The sequence below is a fragment of the Oncorhynchus keta genome, chromosome 20 (assembly GCF_023373465.1).
Source record: "Oncorhynchus keta strain PuntledgeMale-10-30-2019 chromosome 20, Oket_V2, whole genome shotgun sequence".
Taxonomy (NCBI): domain Eukaryota; kingdom Metazoa; phylum Chordata; class Actinopteri; order Salmoniformes; family Salmonidae; genus Oncorhynchus; species Oncorhynchus keta.
In genome coordinates this window covers 11489981-11507791 of record NC_068440.1, presented here as the reverse complement: position 1 = coordinate 11507791, position 17811 = coordinate 11489981, and the positions used below count along the sequence as shown (strand labels likewise).

Here is a 17811-nt window from a genome sequence, read left to right as displayed (position 1 = left end):
TGGGTGATATCGAGCAATGATGACAACAAATCAATTTTGTTGCTAGATTTAGCAACTTTTCAGACTACCCTGGTAACTTATTTTTCAAACAGCACCTAGCAACAAATTTAGCTACTTTAAAAAATATATTTGGAAATTTTAGCAACTTTTAAAACGTGACTCAAACGCTAAAATGCACACATTTTCCCTCTAAATTACACAAAAATGATTTTCCCTGTCACACTGTCACAACACACGAGCCTGGCTGCAAAAGTGCATTGTGAGTGACGTCAGCAGCAGGCCAGCAAATCATTGTTGGCTGACTGCAGCAGCAGCAGTAGTACGGGTTCGACGAGCCAAACGCAATGAATATAGTTGGTCACGAATGGTTGATCTTGAACAGAACTTACAACATCAATCAACATGCCTCAATCAAAAATGTACAGAAAAAAGTGGGAGTCTGTACCTGGCCAGTCAATTTGAGTAACGTTATTGTGTGTTTTACGTAATGACGTAATGAGGTTTTTAGAGAAAAAAAACTGAAAAAAACCCAGAAATACCTTATTTACATAAGTATCCATACCCTTTGCTATGAGACTCGACGAAATTGAGCTCAGGTACGTCCCCTGTTTCCATTGATCATCCTTGAGATGTTTCTACAATTTGATTGGAGTCAACCTGTGGTAAATTGATTTGGAAAGGTACACACCTGTCTATATAAGGTCCCACAGTTGACATTGCATGTCAGGGCAAAAACCAAGCCATGAGGCTGAAAGAATTGTCCGTAGAGCTCCAAGACAGGATTATGTAGAGGCACAGATCTAGGGAAAGGTACCAAAACATTTCTGCAACATTGAAGGTCCCCAAGAACACAGTGGCCTCCATCATTCGTAAATGGAAGAAGTTTGGAACCACCAACACTCTTCCTAGAGCAGGCCGTCCAGCCAAACTGAGCAAAAGAAGAGCCTTGGACAGGGAGGTAACCAAGAACCCGATGGTCACTCTGACAGAGCTCCAGAGTTCCTCTGTGGAGATGGGAGAACCTTCCAGAAGGACAACCATCTCTGCAGCACTCCACCAATCAGGCCTTTATGGTAGAGTGGCCAGACGGAAGCCACTCCTCAGTAAAAGGCACATGATAGCTTGCTTGGAGTTTGCCAAAAGGCACCGAAAGGACTCTCAGACCATGAGAAACAAGATTCTCTGGTCTGATGAAACCTAGACTGAACTCTTTGGCCTTTTGGCCTGAATGCCAAGCGTCACGTCTGGAGGAAACCTGGCACCATCCCCAAGGGTGAAACATCGTGGTGGTAGGTAGCATCATGCTGTGGGGATGTTTTTCAGCGGCGGGGATTGGGAGACTAGTCAGGATCGAGGGAAAGAAAAATGTAGCAAAGTACAGAGAACTTGTTCCAGAGCACTCAGGACCTCAGACTGGGTTCACATTCCAACAGGACAACAACCCTAAGCACACAGCCAAGACAATGCAGGAGTGGCTTCATGACAAGTCTCTGAATGTCCTTGAATGGCCCAGCCAGAGCCCAAATTTAAACCAGATCGAACATCTCTGGACAGACCTGAAAATAGCTGTGCAGCGATGCTCCCCATCTAACCTGACAGCGCTTGAGAGGATCTGCAGAGAAGAATGGGAGAAACTCCCCAAATACAGGTCTGCCAAGCTTGTAGTATCATACCCAAAGAGGCTCAAGGCTGTAATTGCTGCCAAAGGTGCTTCAACAAAGTACTGAGTAAAGGGTATGAATACTTACGTAAATGTGATGTTTTTGTTTTTTTAATGCATTTGCAAAAATGTAGAAAACTGTTTTTGCTTTGTCATTATGGGATATAGTGTTTAGATTGAGGGAAACGCTTGAATCCATTTTAGAATAAGGCTGTAACGTAACCAAATGTGTGAAAAGTCAAGGAGTTTGAATACATCCTGAATGCACTGTACGGTGCTGTTCCATGCCTGTGCGTCTTCAGCGTTATTAAATCACCTTAACTGGAATCCTACCTGTCTGTCATCTTTGCCCTTACCAGCACACTGGAACAAGTAAAACCTAACCTAAAGAATATCCAGTCCACCAAGTCCTCACTTATATAACCAAATAATAGGCCTACTAAGACACAAATTTTAAGTTTATTATAATAGAATAAAAATTGTTGTTAAGAGGCACATTGTCAGTCACGGTGCAGAATCCCTGGATGGGGACAATTTGGAGTTAACTGTCTTGCTCTTGGGTACACCAGCAGCCCTTCAGGTGCCAGTTCAGTTCCTATGTTTGTAATGTTCCGGCCTGGGTCTTGTGCCAACAACTTTCCCTCTAACATCTAGGCTACCTGCCATGCATAGGTGGTGATGTATACGAGACACGTACAGGTAACTGCCAAAATAATGGAAACACTTGAGTAAATGAGGGGTACAAAGTATATTGAAACCAGGTGATTCCACACAGGTGTTTCCGGAGTTAATAGAGTTTCAGAGTCTATGTCAAGTTGCATTGAAGCAGTTCTGGCTCCAGAGAGAAATCAGTGAGCTAGTCGTGTGTCTGCCCAAGTGTGACTTAGCAAAAAGGACAAGCAAAAAAAGACTCAAATAGTGTATCAGTTTATTTATTTGCACGTTCATTGTGTTAACAAATTCAACAAGTCAGCATTAGTGTAATATATTTAGCATAGACTACATAGCATTATGCAGTTTAAACACATTTCAGAGTACTGGTCTTGTTTTGCATTTCCCCCACACACACACAACATACAACTCTGACCTTCAATTATGACTGAGGCGGTGAATCAAAGACAGCCAATGGGATACTCACAACCCATTGATTTCTTTGTCTCTTTTTATTCACACCTCAGATTTGTCTGTACAACACACAACAGCAAAATAGTGGGATGGGTTGTCATGGAAGGAAAAGGAGAGTGGACTAGAGAGAGGGATTCAGTCAGGGCCAAGGGATAGGAAAAGGGAGGGCACCCCAACAATTGAACACATTCACAGCGAGGGGAGAGCCCTTTGCCATTCCTGGGGGAACAATCACATACGCTAACGACAGGCGGCAGTGCATCTGCCTGATAGTGTCTGGGAACAAACTGTCATTTACACAAGGTTATACTGTATTTACATTTTGATATCTACAAAAAAAATGCTTTGATTAAGCTATGGGTTTAGGGGAGGACAGCAAAACAGAGGGTTACAAAGCCAGAGCATCTAATTTTGGTTTGGATTATTCCGTGATATGGGACATCGTTGCTGATCTTTGCAGAGTGCTTTCTGTGCTATTTACAAAAGGAAATGCTCATAGGAAGAAGAAACTGTTGAATATCGATCACAGGCACCTGTAACATACACAACCCCAGAATCTCAAAGTAAAGTCAGAAAGAAACAGTGAGAACATAGAAATAGGAAACTAGAAAATCTGTCAAAGATACAGAAACGGGAGAATGTACACGGTTTGTTTTCTAAAATATGTTAGCTAGCAATTATGATACACCTTGATTTGATCTCCACTAAACCTTCCTGTCATGAAGAGAACTCATAATGTTGCTAGCCAAAGACATCTCGCCTCTCGCAGTAATTATCTGTCATGCACAGACACGTGAGACAAAAAAAACGAAACACTTGTGTCCTTATCAACAGACACATTGACAGCCATCCTTTTCCCACAGAACAATGCTAAGATGCTGTCATCATTCTCCTTTCACCCTCCAAAAATGTTCCACTTTAACACTTTTTAAAATATTGAACGCAACCCTTATTAGCGCAGCTACAGTTAGGAGCCTGAACACCACTCCTTTCTAGATGTACCGTCTAACTCTCCAGCGAGGACAGAGCAATGAATAAAGATGACGTCACACTATTCCTCAGCCACCATGTTAGAATCTCCTGGAAAAAGTTGGCCAAACGGTGGACTACAACCCATTGGCCTTTCCGTGGTGAGACTCTGACAGAGATGCTTTGAGCCTGTGCTCACACTACAAACTTGGGCATTTGTAGCCTACCTTCAGGGCCCCATATGGTAAATACAACAACACATTTCCAGTCTACTGCCCAGCACATCTTTCCCCAAGACAAGCCTCGGTGGGGTCATGGTGTTAGGGCTAATGCAATTTTACCTCACTCCAAAGTGCACTTATATCCATATAATTAAATCATGCCCCAGACTGGAAGCCTCCTACAGAGACAAAGACAAAAGGATAGTCAGAGGACCTTTCTCTGAATTGGAAAGACTACAGTTTGAAAAATGTCTCTAGGTTATCGAAACCTGTGCGGCTGTTGTGATTTTTTTTTTTTTAAGTGCTGTGCTAATCATTCAAACATTATGAAACCAAAAGTCTGAAATGGGTTACCGAGACAGTGCTTCTTAATTAATGACAATTACATTTTGTTTCAACAAGTTGCCTTGATGTATAGTTTCGATGGAAACTGAAGATACTGTGATAATGTAATTGAACAAATTTCCAATATCTCATGGCTGTGAGGGAAAACTATAGGACAAAGGACTTGAACTGCCCAGGATATTAGCCTCTTATATTACAATAACTACAAATAGATATTTGTTTTCAAAAGTATCAAAAGAGAGCAAAAAAAAAAAAAGTTTGATCAAATCAACCAGTGATAAAAACAAAAAAGGTTGCTTTGGGCTTTTCAAAGTGCAATCAGATATACAAAATGTTCAGTGCGCAGCCCAGATGTGCTTACTGCCTACTCTCAATTCCATGTGGAATGTGATGACTTTCATAGGAAAGGACACAACACTTACGAGTGCCAAAACCGCTATCAATGGTATCTACATAAAACTGTGATATGCCAAGCATTAACCAAAGAAGCTTGTTGAGTGACAACACCACGCAAATAACATGTAATAACAGACATTTATGGTCATTTATTTGCTAGCTCAAGTTAGCTCAAACCCAAGCTAGCATTGCAGCTAGTTTACAAGGACTCAGTTTGAGCACCTCAGAGGCCGGTGAAGCTGAATGTGTACAATGTTTACCTGTGTGTGAGGGTAGGAATATGCAACATTCAAGCTAAGTGGTTAGCAGTGTACACCTACAGTGAGATGCAGTGTATAGACACAGCAAAGAGACAGTGTGCAGTGAGTGACAGCTTGATCGCTATTGACTATCATAGTTCCAAAAAAAACCTCTGACACAATGGGGACCGTGCTGTGGAGCAACAGCGGTGATAAACAGAGAGCAAGAGCTCGGGGAGAAGGGAGGGCACCAGAACCCGAGCTGACACTTTGAAGCCTTTGTTGAATTCAGTGGATGAGACATTGCAGGAGATGAACATTTGCATTCTTACACGAACTCACCCCACACAAAATGTATTTCAAAAAGACGGTGAGCTCAAACAAGGATCGACTGAGCCGTTACCAATGACGTGACTATAAATTCTACTAAATGGTGTATTCTAATAAATTGACAGGAGTAAAGCACTGACATGCATGTGTATACAGGGCCAAATGGCCCCTGTGGAACAGCATATGAACGACAAAGCTCTCTCTGGTAAAATTGACATAAACAGACATAAAGTTACAGATCATTTAATGGCCTTCGGTGGTCGCCATGACAACGGGTGTACTGTAACGGGCTTTCGGGTACATTGAGATCCGTCCAATTATAGCTTCCCGCGCCACATGGCTACAGCCTCGCCTCGACCAATCACGTCAGGTCTAAAAAAATAAATGCACCAATGAAATGATAGGGAGAGCAACAGGAGTCACAATGTAAAACCAGAAATCATCAATTTACTCTAACGGGGTAGACCCAATCCACTGAGGTTGTGTGCTACTGAGGGAGGGTTCAGTGTAGCAGAGTGATTTTCCATCCACAATGCACTTATCGTGCTTCTACACCTGCATTGCTTGCTGTTTGGGGTTTTAGGCTGGGTTTCTGTACAGCACTTTGTGACATCAGCGGATGTAAGAAGGGCCTTATAAATACATTAGATTGATTGATTGACTTATCATAGACACATTGTTATATACTGAACGCAGGTTTTCCAACATGTACATGAACGGCAGGTGAATAATGTCCGATTGTTATGCCAGCGTTGGTATGAATCTGCCCCACAAAATGACATTCCCCATTTTGTCTCTGCCTCGCTAATATAGGATAGGAAAGGTGGCTTGAATTCATTTGAACTCATTTTACACTGTGCATGAAAAAGCTCTGACTCATGCAGTTTGACTATTGAATTTCATGGGTATTGTTGCTACATGTGAGCTTACTGATGAAACATATATGGTCCACATTGAAATGAAGAAACATAAACGTGGTGGTAGATAAGATCAATACATCCCTCTAGCCTTCCCTGCCCATAACTTAAAACACTTAGCGATATCAGTATTATCCCGTGAACATTGTAATATAGTACTCTATCCTGCCCCATAAATTGACCACACGTCTAATATTACCACTGCTGTTTGAAAATAAAAAAACGCCCCTACTTTAGAAAAACAGCCCCTTCTCAATATAAATTAACCACGCCCTCTAATTAACATAAACCCTCCCAGTTTTGTGCAGTACCATGAGATACTTCCTGGTTTAAAGAGGAAGTGGTACACTAGGTTAAGAGAAAGTCTTGCATACTGTATTCTGTGGCCACATTCCTTCCCAGGTGTGTTTTATATTTAACTTGTAATTATATTTAACAAGTAATTGAATGTTTATACATATGGGTGACAGGGGTGGGAGGTTGTGATGCTCTCTGATGTGAACTCTGATTGGATTAACCACATCCCCTTTACACCCCCACCCAACCGGTAGGACCACATGGATATCGCTGACAGTCTCGAATGTGTAGGCTATATATTTGTGTATACATTTGAATATGTCTTCCTATATTCAGATCTAGATTTTGAAATACTCAATCAAGTCTTTTGTCGTCAGTGATTCCTAAAAGTCTGGTCAGATTTTTTTTCAGCCACAGTGGTCGCCTCAATGGTTGTGGTAATTTTTCATAGAAGAGAGTGGTCCTACCTTACAAGTCCATGCTGGGTGGGGTTATGGTGGTCTGGTTGGGTCTCTTTATTTCAGACAGGAAGGGTTCTATTTCATTCTTTTATTTATTTTTCTAAGAGAATAGGATTGAAATAGTAGTGGTAGTGGTGGTTTTTCGACAGAATACCCACTCCGAGAAATTGCACGATTTTCAAAATTTTGGGGAGATTTTTCTGAGCTGTCCTAATACTCGCCCAGGGTGTGCCACTTGGCAATCTGCCGGCGGGGGTTGTCGCAGACCTCTCTCCAGTGGGTGACCCCAGTGGGCATGAGGCTCTGGCCACCCAGCACCAGGCGGCCCACCACCTCGTTCTTGGTGGTACGGTCGAAGTCGACCACCAGGAACTCCACGGAGACGTCGGCCAGCAGCTCGGCGGGCACGTCGTAGATGAATGACTCGTTGAAAACGGGGTTGAGTGTGCACTTCTTCACGTGTGTCTTCTTCTTGGCGATGCGCTTGTGGCTGTAGAACACGTTCACCTTCACATAGGGGTCTGTGAGGGATGGATAGAGGGGAAAGGGGGTGAGGTGTGTGTGTGTGTGTGTGTGTGTGTGTGTGTGTGTGTGTGTGTGTGTGTGTGTGTGTGTGTGTGTGTGTGTGTGTGTGTGTGTGTGTGTGTGTGTGTGTGTGTAGTACTTACTGCCTGACAGGCCAGTGATGTCCATCCTGGGCAGGTGTTTGGCCTTCAGCACCACCACATTGAGCCTGTGAGTGACAGGCTGGTAGGACAAAGACACCAGCAGCTCCCCACGGCTCACACACTGCAGAGAGAACGCAGGGTTAGAATGTAGATACACACACACTGCAGAGAGAACGCAGATACACACACACTGCAGAGAACGCAGGGTTAGAATGTAGATACACACACACTGTAGAGAGAACGCAGATACACACACACTGCAGAGAGAACGCAGGGTTAGAATGTAGATACGCACACAGTGTCGAGGGAACGCAGGGTTAGAATGTAGATACACACACACTGCAGGGAGAACGCAGGGTTAGAATGTAGATACACACACACTGCAGGGAGAACGCAGGGTTAGAATGTAGATACACACACACTGCAGAGAGAACGCAGGGTTAGAATGTAGATACACACACACTGCAGAGAGAACGCAGGGTTAGAATGTAGATACACACACACTGCAGGGAGAACGCAGGGTTAGAATGTAGATACACACACACTGCAGAGAGAATGCAGGGTTAGAATGTAGATACACACACACTGCAGAGAGAACGCAGGGTTAGAATGTAGATACACACACACTGCAGAGAGAATGCAGGGTTAGAATGTAGATACACACACACTGCAGAGAGAACGCAGGGTTAGAATGTAGACACACACACACTGCAGAGAGAACGCAGGGTTAGAATGTAGATACACACACACTGCAGAGAGAACGCAGGGTTAGAATGTAGATACACACACACTGCAGGGAGAACGCAGGGTTAGAATGTAGATACACACACACTGCAGAGGGAACGCGTAGTTAGAACACACACATGCACACACAAAGTACGCATACAGTACACTCATACACACAAAACCTGCCTTGCACACAAATAGGGCAGACATTATACGTCCATAACCCACTACCCACTTCCACACAATTTATACACCATAGATAATTTCCGTAAAAGTAATATACAGTATGTAGACCTGCGGCTTCCCCTGTCTTTCTGTTCATCCCGCTCTCCGTTTTACTCTTGGCCTCACTCTCTTTCTCGTGAATTCGTATACTACACCTAGGTGTCACTCTGGCAACGCACTGTGGGAGGCGGCCCAAGGCTGAGCTTGAACTTAAAAAAGGAGAACTGGAGAATTACCCGGGCCGGGACGTATGCGCGTGTGTGTCTTGCCATGCGTGCGTGTGCAAATCCGCTACCATCTGCACTGGGATCTGCATGCAAAGTATGACGTAAATAGATAGCCTCCTAATTTTCTCTAGTCCAGTGCATCTGTAGCTTTTTCATTAACGAGCAGGACTTAACGCCACATCTCATTTAGAATCCCCACTAGGGGAACTCTGCTCTGAGAAAGACTAGTCTATAAAAATAGTCTGAAACCACTGCAGTCGGTACACAACAATACTCTACACTTCTCTAACACTGTACTCCTTTTGACTATAACCTGAAGTACTCATGTAGTAAATGGTACATTTCACACTTAAAAGCACCTTTTGAGTATATAAACGAACATGCCATAGACTCACTGCAGAGTGAAATGCAGAAAATGACCCACCATTATTAGTGTTGCTGAGTTCCCTGACAATTTAATCTTTCAAAAAATATTTCTCTAAAGTACAACGCAAATGGTACATTTGTCATACTTTCAAGCATTTCTTTTTATTATATGAATGGACATACCATAAACTCAGTTTGCGCTTGGTTTATTTCTTTAAGTCTCCTATGGCCTCATTAGTCAAGACGGGCTGAGAGAGAAGTCTTAACAGCGCCGGGAGCTAGTGCTGCCATATAAACCAATGTGGCATTTTGGACGCCTTGGGCTGAACGGGAGTTTTGATGCGTTTTAGTGCTCCTGTAGAATGGTGGAGAATCACAATACTCAAAATATACCTTTTTATGTTCTAAACGGATAATGGCTTTTTTTTTTTAACTGCTAAGTGTGTGAGCTACCGCTGTCGTAATGAGTGTGACGTCTTTACTGCTCCCCACTTCAATAATAAAAGTTTCATGGACGTCTCCTCTGGACTTATGGTCCAGCCACACTCCTTTTTATCGCAGCGCCATCTCGCTTTCTCTCCGTCCAAAGATGCCCTTCTCTCTCTAATTCGTCCCCTACTACTGTATCATCCATCTCTCTCTTTCTCATGTACTCTTGTCTTTTTTTCCCCTCTTCATTTGTTCAGTGGCATCGCACTCCTTCCCCTCTTCATCAGCAGATACCCAAGTCTCTCTTTTTCATTTACTCAAACTAATCTTTCTCTCCCTCTATTTATGTCTTGTTCCTTCTCTCTCCCCACTGGAAGATCGATTCCCTCCCGTCTCTAAACCGCTTCAGGCTGCAGTGACATGGGAGGGAATTCAATTTAAGGCCCTCTTCTGAACGAAGGAGTAAAGAGATGAGGAGAGAGAGAGAGATGGAAGGAGAGGAAGAAAGGGAGAGAGGGGGTAGAAAGAGACAGATAACAGAGAGGAAGATGAGAGACAGGGAGAGAAAGGGAAAGAGAGAATTGAGAATGTTGGCGTGGGTGTATGTGTATATGGAGGAATATATTATGCATGTGTGTATACATATCTGTACTGCCTCGCTTGACAGGCTTACATTGGCACTGGGAATGATACTTATGCATGTAATGTGTTTACACATGTGTCGTGTGGGCATGACTGTGCATGTGTGTGTGTGTGTCTGCTGCTGTCTTCGAAGAGTGGAAAAGAAACAGGTTGTGTGTGCTGAATGAGCCTCTCTCTCTCTGTGTGTGTGTGTATGTGTGTGTGTGTGTGTGTGGTATGCATTTAGGTTTCTCTGTAATCTTTTTCTCAGTGCAGATTGTGCTGTGTGGAGGTCTCTCTCTCTTGGTCTCTCCCTCTCTGTGCTATGTGTGGGGCTCTTTCTTGTCGATGGTAGTAGCCTAACCCCTCAATTTCTCTTTCTCTCTCCATTACCCTCTCTTCTCTCCATTGCCCTCCCTCTCGTCTCCATCTTTCTGCTCTGTCTATACCACCCCTCTCTCTCCATCCCCTCTTTCTCCCCATCCCCTCTCTCTCCCCATCCCCTCTCTCTCTCCCTCCCTCACCTCTCTCTCTCTCTCTCTCTCCCTACCCTTTCTCTCTCCCTATTCTCTCTCTCTCTCTCTCTCTCTCTCTCTCTCTCTCTCTCTCTCTCTCTCTCTCTCTCTCTCTCTCTCTCTCCCTACCCTCTCTCTCTCTCCTACCCTTTCTCTCTCCCTCCTCTCTCTCCCTATTCTCTCTCCCTATTCTCTCTCCCTCCACTCTCACCCCTCTCTCTCTCCCTCCCTTATTTTGCAAATGTATCGCCTTTTTGCCAACCTTTCTCTCTTTCTTCCCCCTCTCTCTCATTATCCCTCCCCCTCTTCATCTCTAGTGTTGCTGGCCATAAAAGCCCATCAACTGTTCCACTTCTCCATCCTCTCTCTCTATCCTTCGCTCCCTCCTTAACACTCCAACTCCTCCCTCTATCCTCAAATTCTGTCTACTCATCTCTCTATGAATTGCCCTCTTTTACCACACCCCATTCCCTCCCTCCCTTTCATCCTCTTTCCCCTTTTCGTCTCCCTTCTTTTCATCCCGGCCCTCATTCTAGAGTCTTTTTTATTATCTATCCTCCATCCCTCGATTCCTCACCTGTATTCCTCTCAATAAAAGAAAATGCCTTTCTCACTTTCATCCGGTTTCTCCTCTCTCTCCCTCCTCCTCCTTCTCTCCATTCCTAATTCCCTTTCTCTAACCAGGACGTGTCTTTTGTCATTATTGTAGAAGAGAATGTTCTTAATAACATGTTTAAATAAAAAGGTAATAAATACAAGTAATTCCTTGTCTCCTCCCTCCATCCTTCCCTTTCCCTTTCCTCACCTGGATGTGTCTCTTGCTGATCTGTTGGGTGATGTGAACTCGTCCTGTGCTGGGGTCCAGCCCGGCCAGAGGCACTGCCGCCTCCCCGATGACATCATCACGGGCGAAGCGGTCAAAGCTGAGCACCAGGAAGTGCAGTGTGAGGTCGGGCAGTGTGCTGTAGGCCACGCCGTAGAACGTAAAAGTCTCGTCAAACACTGGCTCCAAGGTCTTCCTCAGGACGCGGGTCTGCAGAGCAATTGGTCATATTTCAGTCTGGTTGCTATTGTGACAATAGCACATAAACAGTTACACGTACAGTAACAGTTAAACAGTTACACTTACAGTAACACTTACACTTACAGTAACACTTAAACAGTTACACTTACAGTAACACTTACACTTACAGTAACAATTAAACAGTTACACTTACAGTAACAGTTAAACAGTTACACTTACAGTAACAGTTAAACATTTACACTTACAGTAACAGTTAAACAGTTACACTTACAGTAACAGTTAAACATTTACACTTACAGTAACAGTTAAACAGTTACACTTACAGTAACAGTTAAACAGTTACACTTACAGTAACAGTTAAACATTTACACTTACAGTAACAGTTAAACATTTACACTTACAGTAACAGTTAAACAGTTACACTTACAGTAACAGTTAAACATTTACACTTACAGTAACAGTTAAACAGTTACACTTACAGTAACAGTGAAACAGTTACACTTACAGTAACCCTTAAACAGTTACACTTACAGTAACAGTTAAACATTTACACTTACAGTAACAGTTAAACATTTACACTTACAGTAACAGTTAAACAGTTACACTTACAGTAACAGTTAAACAGTTACACTTACAGTAACAGTTAAACAGTTACACTTACAGTAACAGTTAAACAGTTACACTTACAGTAACAGTTAAACAGTTACACTTACAGTAACAGTTAAACATTTACACTTACAGTAACAGTTAAACAGTTACACTTACAGTAACAGTTAAACAGTTACACTTACAGTAACACTTAAACAGTTACACTTACAGTAACAGTTAAACAGCTACAGTGACACAACTCTTTTACAATACAAAATGAGAGGGATAATGCAGGGGTCTTCAAACTTTTCTTGCCCAGGGCACCAATCATGTTTGCATACTAAAAAATGTTTTTTTTTTTATGTTCTTATTTTTATCTAATCCTGTAATAATGAAAATTCAAATAATTAAATAATGAAAGTATTAAGCTAATTGGGACCGCAACCCCAAATACCTAAACCCTAAACACAACAAAGCAAATCAAGGATTAACCCTGTAGGTAGGAAGAAACCTCCAGAGGAACCAGACTCACCTTGACCCGATGCTTCTTTTCTGGCAGTATGGTCATCTTCACGTAGGGGTCCGAGCTACCCGCCTGCTCGTCCACGGCCGGCAGACCCTGGGCGCCAACAATGGTCACCACCAGCGCCTTCTTGGGGAAGTTGTAGTCCACGGACAGGCTGAGGGTGCCTAGGGCAGCGTGCGGCGTGGTGGTGCCCTCCCCCTGGCACGGAGTAAAGGGCGAGGCTGTCTTGCTGGCATCACAGCTACTGCTACTGCTGTTACCTCCGGAGCTGCTCTCCAGGCAGCAGTAGTCGGCTCGGATGGGCAGCGCCCGCTCTAGCCTGGGCTGTCCAGCAGGAGGCAGCAGGTGGCTCATCTGCAGGTGGGTGGAGCCATTGAGCAGGCCCATTTCTGGGTCAGCGTCCACCAGCATCACCCTTCCTCCCCCTCCTCCGCCTCCACCTCTTCCTCGCTCGCCATTACGACCCCACTCGACGCCGGATCCACCGCCATTTCGCGAGGAGCCAGGGCGTCGACCCACGCGGACGATCTTCTTGTTACTGAGTGTCTCCGGGTAGATGCTGATTCCCTTGAGCATGTGGATGAACTTGTAGGGCGGGTCCACGGCCGGGTCGCAGGGCCCCGATTGGAGCTTGTAGCTGCCCGTCATCTGGCGGTAGCGACGCTGGCAGCAGGTCCAGAGGAAGACGGCCACCGTGACTGAGACCACCAGGACCCCGGCGCCCAGGAAGCCCGCCAGCACCGGGGACACCTCTGAGAGGGGCGAGGAGGGGAATGAGGGACAGGGAGAGAGCAGGGAAATCTTATTCATTTTATGATTTCCTTTCCACCGTTATTCACTTCATTCCTTCAATACTGATGGGTTGAAAGCCTTACTAAACAGGTAGATTAGGCCTTCTAAAAAACAACAACAAACAAAGGAAGAACACGTGCGGTATGAAAACACATAATGAAACAGAAGGTTGTATTCCATCAAAGAGCATAATTCCCTGCCTAAAGTGAGATGATGAAAGGCTGTCAAAAATATGTGTCCCGAAAAGCAGGAAAACTGGTTAAACCTTGTAAAATGGATGGACTTGATCAGAGTATTTCAATTTTTTCCCCCCTGTTCACGTTTCGTGGGGCCTTGCCCCATACAGTCAGTCAGACGAGGAAGTTGAAGGTATTATAAGCCGTTGCAGAAGGATTACAGTATGTTCTACACCATGTCCTACCCGGAGCGTTTAGGAAAACACACAACACCACTGACCTACATTTGGACTAAGCATGTGACCCGGTTTAAAAAGTGACTGACAGCTGTGGCACCAGCCTGGATCCAAGCTTCGGCTGGCACCTTATTTGACAGTACACGTTTAACTGGTATTCAAAATCAAATCAAATTTTATTTTGCACATGCGCTGAATACAACAGTAATGCTTACCTACAAGCCCTTAACCAACAATGCAATTTTAAGAAAAATAAGACTTAAGAAAATATTTACTAAATAAAACAAATAAACAAATAAAAGAGCAACAATAAAATAACAATAACGAGGCTATATACAGGGGGTACCGGTACCAAGTGAATGTGTGGGGGTACTGGTTAGTCAAGGTAATTGACGTAATATGTACGGGGCGGAAGGGTAGCCTAGTGGTTAGAGCGTTGGACTAGTAAAATAAAGGTAAAATAAAAATAAATAAATAAATAAAATGTAGGTAGAGGTAGTGACTATGCAAATAGTCTGGGTAGCCATTTGATTATCTGTCCAGAAGTCTTATGGCTTGGGGGTAGAAGCTGTTATTCTTAGCAAGAAGCCTTTTGGACCTAGACTTGGAGCTCCGTACCACTTGCCGTGCTGTAGCAGAGAGAACAGTCAATGACTAGGGTGGCTGGAGTCTTTGGCCAGTTTTAGGACCTTCCTCTGACACCGCCTGGTGTAGAGGTTCTGGATGGTAGGAAGCTTGGTCCCAGTGATGTACTGGGCCGTAACGCATTACCCTCTGTAGCGCCTTGAGGTCAGAGGCCGAGCAGTTGCCATACCTTAAATAGTGGTGCGAAATAAAGTGCTGCCTAGTTCTGAGGTGTGGCTATGGATGTGAGGAGAAAGGTGAGGCTAAGGACACAGGGAGAGGGAGACTTTTTCTGAAAATATCATTTTTAAGAGATGGATAAATAATATCAACAAACACGTGTGATGGAATATTTGGTATTCTGAATAAAGGAAAACTATTCTATGGCATTTCTATGTTAACCGTAGTAGAGTAACATAAGCGGTGCATTATGTTTTGCTAGTTATCAACACAATCAGTGAATTTAAAGGGTCAAATTATTAAATGAACAGTGCATAGCATTGTGTATTGTGAGTCACTAGAAATGTGTAACAGAAATATAGTTGGATTGATGTTGATATAGACACTGAAAGCAGTCAGGGAACGCTTCACTGTGTCAACTATTAAGCACTACAAGGTATTATAATAGGAACAAATCTGAATAAAGTCTTCCATTACTGTGGCCATGTTCAGTATAATTTGATATAAAAAAAGTAATTCTGCACTTGGCTTGCTGCTACCAGTCATTTTACATTGCCTCTGTTGGGAAAATGACATTGTTGTATAAAATTATATCAGCTGTTTCGCTTGTTTGTGTAGCCTAATAAAAATAAAATCATTGCATGGAGAGAAAAGTAGTATGCTGATCTCTAGGATGTACAGTACAGAGCACTCTTTACTGTTCAATATTGGTGTTTGTAGACTAGGTGACAAACTTGAAAACACTCATTGTCGTAGAAGTACAGCGCATTCGAAAAGTGTTCAGACCTCTTCACCTTTTCAACATTTTGTTACGTTACAGCCTGATACGAAAATGGATTAAATCATTGTTTCCCCTCATCAATCGACACACAATACCCCATAATGACAAAGCACAAACAGGTTTTTAGAATTTTTTGCTAATTTATAAAAATAAAAAAACTGAAATGTGACATTTACATAAGCATTCAGACCCTTTACTCAGTACTTTGTTGAAGCACCTTTGGCAGCGATTAGCTGTGACGCTACAAGTTTGGCAGACAGGTATTTACAGGTACAGGTGCATCAACGCCTGGGAACGAGGTGACTGAAAAACATCTATCTCAAGACCATCAGACTGATAAACAGCCATCACTAACTTAGAGAGGCTGCTGCCTACATTGAGACCCAATAACTGGCCCCTAAATGGGTCACTAGTCACTTTATACAACGGCACTAAATAATGCCACTTTATTAATGTTTACATATCTTACATTACTCATATCACATGTACAGTGGGTCAAAAAAGTATTTAGTCAGCCACCAATTGTGCAAGTTCTCCCACTTAAAAAGATGACAGAGGCCTGTAATTTTCATCATAGGTACACTTCAACTATGACAGACAAAATGAGAAAAAAAAATCCAGAAAATCACATTGTAGGAATTTTAATGATTTTTTTTGCAAATTATGGTGGAAAATAAGTATTTGGTCACCTACAAACAAGCAAGATTTCTGGCTCTCACAGACCTGTAACTTGTTCTTTAAGAGGCTCCTCTGCCCTCCACTCGTTACCTGTATTAATGGCACCTGTTTGAACTTATCAGTAAAAAAGACACCTGTCCACAACCTCAAACAGTCACACTCCAAACTCCACTATAGCCAAGACCAAAAAGCTGTCAAAGGACACTGTATTTTATGTATCTATTGTACCTTGCCTATGCCGCTCGGCCATCGCTCATCCATGTACTTACATGTACATATTCTCATTCACCCCTTTAGATGTGTGTATTAGGTAGTTGTTGGGGATTTTTAGATTACTTGTTAGATATTACTGCACTGTCGGAACTAGAAGCACAAGCACTTCGCTACACTCGCATTAACATCTGCTAACCATGTGTATGTGACAAATAAAATTAGATTTACTTGGGGAGTTTCTCCCGTTCTTCTCTGTAGATCCTCTCAAGCTCTGTCATGTTGGATGGAGAGCATTGCTGGACAGCTGTTTTCAGGTCTCTCAAGAGGTTCAAGTCCGGGCTCTGGCTGGGCCACTCAAGGACATTCAGAGATTTGTACCGAAGCCACTCCTGCGTTATCTTGGCTGTGTGCTTAGGGTTGTTGTCCTGTTGGAAGGGGAACCATCACCCCATTCTGAGGTCCTGAGCACTCTGGAGCAGGTTTTCATCAAAGATCTCTCTGTACTTTGCCTAGTTCATCTTTCCCTTGATCCAGACTAGTCTCCCAGTCCATGCCAATGAAAAACATCCCCACAGCATGATGCTGCCACCATGCTTCACCGTAGGGATGGTGCCAGGTTTCCTCCAGATGTGATGCTTGGCATTCAGGCCAAAGAGTTCAGTCTTCATTTCATCAGACCAGAGAATCTTGTTTCTCGTGGTTCGAGTGTTCTTTCGGTGCCTTTTGGCAAACTCCAAGCAGGCTGCCATGCTACTTTTACAGAGGAGTGGCTTCCATCTTGCCACTCTACCATAAAGGCCTGACTAGCAGAGTGCTGCAGAGATTGTTGTCCTTCTGGAAGGTTCTCCCATCTCCACAGAGGAACTCTGGAGCTCTATTAGAGGGACCTCCTTGACCAAGGCCCTTCTCCCCCCTGATTGTTCAGTTTGGTCGGGCAGCCAGCTCTAGGGAGAGTCTTGGTGGTTCCAAACTTCTTCCATTTAAGGAGGCCACTGTGTTCTTGGGAACCTTCAATGCCGCAGAAAGTTGTTTGGCACCCTTCCCCAGATCTGTGCCTCGACACAATCCTGTCTCGGAGCTCTACAGACAATTCCTTCGACCTCATGGCTTGGATTTTGTTCTGATATGCACTGTTAACTGTGGGACCTTATATAGACAGGTGTGTGCCTTTCCAAATCATGTCCAATCAATTGAATTTACCACAGGTGGACTCCAATCAGGTTGTAGAAATATTTCAAGGATGATCAATGGAAACA

General features: G+C 43.6%; 1 protein-coding gene across 1 annotated transcript in view; it reads right to left on the bottom strand.

Moving 5' to 3' along the window:
• Nucleotides 1-2571: 2571 nt before the first annotated feature.
• syt11a (synaptotagmin XIa) overlaps nucleotides 2572-17811 on the bottom strand; it is a 28340-nt gene continuing 13100 nt past the window's right edge. The window contains exons 2-5 of the mRNA XM_052472074.1: nucleotides 12882-13627; nucleotides 11543-11770; nucleotides 7629-7749; nucleotides 2572-7481 (exon numbers count right to left, since the gene is read on the bottom strand). Of these exons, the coding sequence (XP_052328034.1) occupies nucleotides 7171-7481; nucleotides 7629-7749; nucleotides 11543-11770; nucleotides 12882-13627 (1406 nt within the window). The 3' untranslated portion in view covers nucleotides 2572-7170. The remainder of the gene's footprint in view (nucleotides 7482-7628; nucleotides 7750-11542; nucleotides 11771-12881; nucleotides 13628-17811) is intronic.